Genomic DNA, 7,675 nt, shown 5'->3' on the forward strand with positions numbered 1-7,675 from the left:
GGCGCCGTGCGATGGGCAGGTGCTGGCGAAGTTGGTGGCGGGGCGAGAGTCCCAGGAGGAAGCGGGCCGCGGGCGGCCGGGGCTTTGCGCTTCTTCCCTGCGGGCTCGGCGGGTGGTGACCTTGGCAAGTGACTTGATCTTCGCCAGCCTCAGTTTCCTCCGCTGTAAAACGCGACTTAATAACAGTAGCGACCTCTTGGGGTTGTTGAGCGAGTTTAGTGAGATTTGGCTACTGAGAGCTTTATTAACACAGAGCCTGGCACGGAGTGGATGTGTAAAAGTTAGTCCGTGTTGGTATTAAAGGTGGTGGTGAGGCAGTCCGCTTGGTCCTGGATCCCCGGGTCGGGCCCAGGGCTAGAACAGCTACTGCCCTTACGGGCCTCCTTCTCTTGCACCAGAGGGGTGGAGAAGAGCGAGTGCTTGAGAAGGAAGAGGAGGATGAAGATGACGAAGATGAAGATGATGAAGATGAAGTGTCTGAGGGCTCCGAGGTGCCCGAGGGAGACCGTCCTGCAGGTCCCCAACACCACCAGCTTAATGGCGAGCGCGGCCCTCAGAGTGCCAAGGAGAGGGTCAAGGAGTGGACGCCCTGTGGACCCCACCAGGGCCAGGATGAAGGACGCGGGCCAGCGCCAGGCAGTGGCACCCGTCAAGTGTTCTCCATGGCCGCCATGAATAAGGAAGGGGGATCAGGTAAGGACCTCTCTGGGGGTGGGGAGTGGCTGGTGGGAACGAACCGAGCCCCAAGACAAAACCACAGGCATCTGTTTTTTATTTCCCAGCCTCTGCTGCCACTGGGCCAGACTCCCCATCCCCCGTGCCTTTGCCCCCAGGAAAACCAGCCCTGCCTGGGGCTGATGGGACCCCCTTTGGCTGTCCGTAAGTTACAATGTTTGAGACGCGGGGTGGGGGGTGGGGGTGCTGCCCAGGTATGTGTGACAGAGCCACAGGAGCGTCAATACTCAACTGGTTTCCTCTGTTCCAACGCAGTTCCGGGCGCAAGGAGAAGCCGGCTGATCCTGTGGAGTGGACGGTGACAGATGTGGTAGAGTACTTCACCGAGGCTGGCTTCCCAGAGCAGGCCACAGCTTTCCAAGAACAGGTGGGTTTCGCCCCCTCAACTTAGCCCCAGGGTTTCAGGGTCTCAGTGGGGGTGTATTCTGACCCTGCTCTCTCTCTACCTTTCTCCTCTGTCCCACCCAGGAAATCGATGGCAAGTCTTTGCTGCTCATGCAACGCACAGACGTGCTGACAGGCCTGTCCATCCGCCTCGGCCCAGCCCTGAAAATCTACGAGCACCACATCAAGGTGCTGCAGCAAGGCCACTTTGAGGAGGACGATCCCGACGGCTTTCTAGGCTGAGCGCCCAGCCTCACACCCCTGCCCCGACCCACTCCAGTCTCCATCTCACCCAAGACCCCCAAGAGTCTGGGAGCTGGACCAGGAACGCCCTCAGGCCTCGTAACAGATTCTAATGAGGGGGCATTCCTACTCACCTTTCCCCCAATATACATGCCTCTGGCCCCCGGGCACATCCTGTACTCCCTGACAAAGGAGTATGGGGTGGAACAGGGCTTATTCCTTTCACCCCAGGAGGCCAACCCCTCCCTGCCCCGGCCAACCCAGTCTAGGACATTTTGGGGGAAGAAAATGGGGGCTTCCCATCTTCCCTAGATCCTCTTCAGTTCAGCCAGATATTTCCTATATCAGTGTTTTATTCTGCCTGTTCATTTTGGTGGGTGGCCTTTCCTCTCTCCCCCACCACCCAGGCCCCTCCACAGTCTGGCCCTGGCCTCCAGCCCCTGGTAGCAGCTGGGAAAGGGGTCCCTGGATCTTCCCTATCCGTCCTCCCCTTTTCTTTCTGTTCATTGTCGCTCCAGCTGGCCGTATTGCTTTTTAATATTGCACCGAAGGTTTTTTAAATAAAATTTTAAAAAAAGAGAGAAGAAGAAAATGGCATGGAGTCCATTTCATGAAAGTAGTCTGGGGAGGAGAAGAGCCACCCCGGCCCCCTAGGAGTCTTCGGTTTAGGACAAAGGTGTATGAGGAGGGAGACTAGGTAGTGAGTGGTGCTGCCTCAGAGCTGGCTGTAATTTTGACAGTAACAGTTCCAGGAGAACAGGATTATTTGTTTCTTCTGCCATCTTTCCTTTCCCAGAATAGTCCCTGGGCACACAGTAGGTGCTCAAATATTTGTTAAGTGACTAGCAGTTAACTCTAGGTTTTATGAGCATTCTCTTGGTTCTCACCCGAGCCCCATGAGACAAAGCTTATTAAAAAAAAAAAAAAACCACTTTATAGACCTGGCAACTGGCTCATCACTGCAAAGATGCTGGCTCAGTGTCACACAGGGTGGGGTCGGACACCTGTCATTCTTTACCCAGCGTCTTTAAGTATAATTAATGTATTTGGCTTCAGACCTCTGTATCTGATAACCTTTGCATGTTAACAAAGAATCCAGCCTACAACTTGCGGGGCAGAAGCCTGTTCTGGGCCCATGGTAGGGTCTCCAGTCCTCAAGGTCTTTTTCATAAAAGGGACAGGAGGGACTGGGCCATCAGATGAGATCATGAGATGGGAAAATCTTTTCCAAGTGAGGATTTTTATTGTTAGTAATAGTGACAACTCCTACATCACAAGAGCCTAGTAAATTTTAATGCAGTTTCTCAATTCCATGAGGTTTTGTTGTTAATACAGATTCCAGGGCCTGGGGGTCAGAGTCAGCGAGCGGGGCGGGGCCTTCCTTGATTTCTATACTTGCAACCCCGGGGGTTTGACGCGTGGTGAAGATCCCTCCTCCCTAGGAAACCACCTCCGAGAGTGAAATGCGCTGGCCCCAGGCCGCGCCCCCAGGATACCGCCGCGCCAGCAGCAGCCCAGGTCACCTCCCCCGGAGGCGCACCCCACGGTCAGGTTCCGGGAGCGCGCGTGTGCGCGGGGCGCCGCTGCCGCGCAGCGCGGGCAAGAGCGGCGCGCCCCTCCGGCGTGTTGAAATTCAAATGAGGCGAACTCCTTCCACGCGGCGCCGGCAGGGAGGTCGAGGCTGGGCTGAACTGGAGGAGGGACGCGCTCCCAGGCCAGGCAGGTCTGAGGTACCCTGGGCGGGGTCGAACCCGCGGCCAATGTGAGCAGCGGAGGCTTAAAGAGCTCCGGTGGTCCCCGCCTCTTGCCGCACGATGGCAACAGAACAGTGGTTCGTGGGGCCGCTCCCCGCGGGCTCTGGGGAAACGCCGCCCCTGGACGACTTGGAATCTGGGGCACAGCCCTGCGAAGACCCCTCGTGGTCGCCTCCCCCTGGCGGACCTGGGAACCCACCCGAGGCGGAGCCCGAGAACGGTGTTCAGGGACAGCTGCCCGAGGTCTCCACCTCTACGCCTTCACCGGAGCGTCTGGCCCCAGGCCCCCGGCCCACCCCTCCTCGCCTGCCGTTGGACACCATGTTCAGCCCCATCACCGAACAGCTCTGCTACCTGCTTAAGAAGGCAGATGATTTCCAGAGCTACTTGCTCTACAGGTGATGCTCGACGGAATCCTAGATTCTACCATGGATGAGAAAGAGGAGGGTTTAACAAAATGGGCGAAATACACTAGGTTTGCATTGGGAGCTAAACGAAGTAAATGACACTAGCTGATTAGCAACCGAAGTTCAGAGTTATGAGAACTGTGTAGAAATTTGGGGTTAGGGAGGGCGGACTATTATGTGGGCTCTTGAGGTTGCCAAACTGCTAGAACTTTTCTCCCATTTTTTAACTGTTGGCTTAAGTTTCGAACCTTGGGCAGGCTAAACAAAACCTATCTGGGCCAGATTTGGCCTGCTGGCTACCAGTTTGAGACCTCAGAGGATAATATGATTCCCAGACCAAGGGAAGGGGGACTGTGATGCTCACAGATCAATGTCCATTGGAATCCCCTGGGAGGATGTTTAAATCCTAGATTTCTGAGCTTCACCCAGGGAACAGGAGTAGGTCAAAGTCAGACGTGGGACTCAGGTGTCTGCATTTTAACAAGTGTTTCACATGTCTTTGATGATGGTGGTCCTGAAAGGTCCTCTGAGAAAGGCCTGACACTGCAGGAGTTTGTTCGTAGTGGGAATCCAGGCCAGGGATACAGGTGGGAGGGGTGAGTAGAATAGGAGAAATTGGTGGGGGAGCCAAGGACTCAGGCAAAGGCCCGCTTCTCCCTTCAGCAGGGACCGAGTGCAGAAGGAACAGTTGGCAAAGGCCATGCCCACCTTCTTGCAGATGTGTGAGCCCTACTTCCTGTACCTGGAGGCAGCTGCTCGGAGCGTGCCCCCCGTCTATGGAGCCCTGCAGGAGCTGATCCGAAAGGGGGTGTGTGTGGAGCAGGTTTCCCAGACCCTGATGCCCCTTTCACATCCCTCAGGCCTGGGGGATGGGGAGGATGCTCCTGGAAGGCCAACTAATCTCATTATGCCCCCTCTTCCATACAGCTGCTGGAGATCTCCCAACAACTCACTCTTCGCCTGGAACAGCTGGTCCTAATGTATGCCTCATTTGGGTTCGTGAACTTGGAGGAGACTGACCCCCTAAGGTAAAAGCATAAGAGATTTGGCTTGGGGTCAGGGGTGGAGGAGCCCAGAGCATAGCCTCATTCCCTACTCTTGAATCTCCTGCCAGCATCTCTTGTTTCTTCTGCGGGAGGTTCACCATCAGTCCTTCCCACGAGGTGTCCATCTTCAGATACTGTGCCCCTGCCGCCTACACCGCCAGCCGCTTCCCCCGATACCTCTATAAGAAGATGCGCTGGAACCTGGAAACCACCCCAGAGCCCAGCAGCCGGGAGCAAGATTCCCACGTGGATTAGTGAGTCCCCTTATCAGAATCCAAGTCCTCCCCCTCACTATGGGAGAATGCCAGTTTGGGCCACTGAACCACCACCAAAGTGGAAAGCCAAGCAGGAATTCAAGAATCTTTGCAAGGTCATCCTCACCTTAAATATACATACATATATAGATGCCCCCATCAAAATAGAAGTACTTATCTTAAAAAAGTAGGCTGACAGGGAGAAAAGGCCTCAGTATTGTCACATGCCTACCTGAGAACCTGAAGGCACCTTTTAATGAGTTTCCACTTTACCTCTAAAATTAAAGCCCTCAAACAGAAGAACAAGAAACTACTCACTGCTCACTTTTCATTGCTGCCCCTTCCCCTCCCAGCTACTTCCTATGCTATAGAGATACATGGGAAGACACAGGCAAGAGTCCCGCCAATTCCTGCCCCCAGATTCAGAAGCTGTGGTCCATCGGCCGATGGATGCCCCTAGGACCAGCCGAGGATGACCTTTATTCATGGTAGGAGCGAGGGCAATGGTAAGGTGGGTGGGATCTGGAGGGAGGGACAGAAACCAACCAGAGACCATCTGCCTTCCTCAACACTGTTACCATTGATAATAATTAATTTTATTGTGCCCTGAAAAGCGTTTATGCAGACTCATGTAACAACCCACTGAGGTCTATACTACTAGCCTCATTTTACAAAGGAAACAGGTGTTCAGAGAGGTTAAGTTACCTGCCGAAGGACACACAGCTCGTTGAGCAGTCAGCCAGGTCAGGGATAAAATTGCTCAGCCTCCCAGAGCCTTACCCTCTAGGTTTCTCATCAACAAGGAAACCACTTTCCCACCCCCAGCTGAAACAAAGCCTCTTTCAGCCACAGCCTTTCGCTCAAGGGGAGGGGCTCCCGAGTGGCAGGGGACGCTCACGTCCTGGCCTGTCTGTCCCTGGCCCCCAGGATTTTGTGCCCGCAGCCGCCCGGGGACTACCAGCAGCTGCTGACCATCGGCTTCGAGGAGCCGTCGCACATGCTGGCCACCGACCTGCTGGTGCAGATCCTCACGGGCCAGGCGGGCGTGTCTCGGCCCCCGAGCGCCTCCGGGCCCGCGGCGTGGGCCGCGCAGGAGTCTTGAACCTGGAGAGAGGGTGGGAGCTGGAGCTTGACAGTTCCAAACTCCAGAAGAGGGGGTAGGGGAGGGGCTCACTCGTTCTTCTAGTGCGGCTCGGCCTGCCTTCCAAGGGGCCAGGCCGAGCTGGCCCGTCCGCACTGGATCCGGCCCGGCCGCGGAGCCCTGCTTATGAACACACCAGTTTTGTGTTAAATAAAAGAAAGAAAGAGGTCACAGGCTCAGCGTCCGCTCGGTGCGCCGCTCCCCTCCCTCCCGGGGAGAGGAGGCCCCGCCCACTCGCTGTGGCCTTCTGGGTAATGTAGTCTTATGGAAACAAAACTGTGGTCCGCCGACTGGCCAACAGGAGCTCAGAGCATGCGTAGGGGGCTGGTACGAAGCAAAAAGGGAAGTAGCGGCTCCTGTCAACAACCGGAACCCAGATAACCGCAAGTTTTGGGTAGCGAGGAAATTCAACGCCCACTGTGAGAAGGAACGCAGGGCTACGCCCACTCGCATGTTTTGACCCGGAAATTATTTCCCTGTACCAAAAAAGACTATATTTCCCGACGTGCCCCAGGAAAGGGCCAGCGATCAGTTTCCTAAGCGCCGAGGTTATATCTTTCTCTTCCAGCTTTTGGGTCACGGCTTGGGCAGGTCGCTGTACCCTCCTGAGGTGTCCGGGGCGCGGGCTGGTGGGAGAGCTGTGAGGCACTCCAACTTGGGAACTCTAAGCTTCACCTTAGCCTTGGACTGAAAAGGAAAACGGGTTGAGAGGTGAACCCGCCTACCTAGAGCTTCAGAGACCAAGTGGTGGAACCTGGACCTGATAGCAACTGGTCACTGGCCAGGGGAGGAGTGTATTTCTTTCGGCTGTCACTCAGCTGCGAGTTACCCACCCCTCTCCCCTTAAGCTAACGGACACCTTTTGATTCCCTCTAGCATTTTCAGAGTTGGAGAACAGACTTGGAGCCCTGCTTACCTAATAGTCCCTGACACATAGTATTATCATGTGTTATGATTATCCCAGTTTACAAATTATAAAAATAGAAACGTGAAGTGAATCATGATTAACCAAAACCCTTGTCTTTTTGGAGTGGGAGTAGAGGCTTCTGGTGACAATTTCTGACTGCACCAAGGATTTTTTAGTCCACAACCCAGGAGTTTGAATGAGCTCAAACGGGTTCTGAAGTTCCCTAATACTGAGTCAAGGCCCTTCTGAGTTCACCACCACCACTGTTTAGACTCCGTTCAGTTCAGTCACTCAGTCATGTCCAACTCTTTGCGACCCCATGAATTGCAGCACGCCAGGCCTCCCTGTTGGAGAAGGCAATGGCACCCCACTCCAGTACTGTTGCCCGGAAAATCCTATGGACGGAGGAGCCTGGTAGGCTGCAGTCCATGGGGTCGCTAAGAGTCAGACACGACTGTGCGACCTCACTTTCACCTTCCACTTTCATGCATTGGAGAAGGAAATGGCAACCCACTCCAGTGTTCTTGCCTGGAGAGTCCCATGGACAGGGGAGCCTGGTGGGCTGCAGTCCGTGGGGTCACACAGAGTCGGACACGACTGAAGCGACGCAGCAGCAGCAGCAGGCCTCCCTGTCCATCACCAACTCATGTAGCCTACCCAAACTCATGTCCATTGAGTCGGTGATGCCATCCAACCATCTCATCCTCTGTCATCCCCTTCTCCTGCCCTCAATCTTTCCCAGGATCAGGGTCTTTTCAAATGAGTCAGCTCTTCACATCAGGTGGCCAAAGTATTGGAGTTTCA

At 54.9% G+C, this 7,675-nt stretch overlaps 2 protein-coding genes across 2 annotated transcripts in view; both read left to right on the forward strand.

Moving 5' to 3' along the window:
* SAMD1 (sterile alpha motif domain containing 1) overlaps nt 1-1,954 on the forward strand; it is a 5,242-nt gene extending 3,288 nt beyond the window's left edge. Inside the window, exons 2-5 of the mRNA XM_010855514.1 lie at nt 286-693; nt 783-879; nt 991-1,102; nt 1,204-1,954. Of these exons, the coding sequence (XP_010853816.1) occupies nt 286-693; nt 783-879; nt 991-1,102; nt 1,204-1,362 (776 nt within the window). The 3' untranslated portion in view covers nt 1,363-1,954. The remainder of the gene's footprint in view (nt 1-285; nt 694-782; nt 880-990; nt 1,103-1,203) is intronic.
* A 1,222-nt stretch (nt 1,955-3,176) lies between these two features.
* Nucleotides 3,177-5,925, forward strand: LOC104999889 (chromosome unknown open reading frame, human C19orf67). Its single transcript, XM_010855515.1, has 6 exons — nt 3,177-3,514; nt 4,187-4,331; nt 4,451-4,551; nt 4,638-4,823; nt 5,177-5,311; nt 5,751-5,925. The coding sequence occupies exons 1-6, from the start codon at nt 3,177-3,179 to the stop codon at nt 5,923-5,925; spliced, it is 1,080 nt and encodes a 359-aa protein (XP_010853817.1).
* Nucleotides 5,926-7,675: the final 1,750 nt, after the last annotated feature.

Source organism: Bison bison, unplaced genomic scaffold (genome assembly GCF_000754665.1).
Source record: "Bison bison bison isolate TAMUID 2011002044 unplaced genomic scaffold, Bison_UMD1.0 scf7180017864365, whole genome shotgun sequence".
NCBI lineage: Eukaryota > Metazoa > Chordata > Mammalia > Artiodactyla > Bovidae > Bison > Bison bison.

Bases quoted from the DNA above. Each gene is read 5' to 3' on its own strand.
- LOC104999889 (XM_010855515.1), top strand. From the start codon at position 3,177: ATGGCAACAGAACAGTGGTTCGTGGGGCCGCTCCCCGCGGGCTCTGGG. The intron at 3,515-4,186 runs GTGATGCTCGAC...TTCTCCCTTCAG, and splicing joins CAGAGCTACTTGCTCTACAG to CAGGGACCGAGTGCAGAAGG. The intron at 5,312-5,750 runs GTAGGAGCGAGG...CCTGGCCCCCAG, and splicing joins GAGGATGACCTTTATTCATG to GATTTTGTGCCCGCAGCCGC.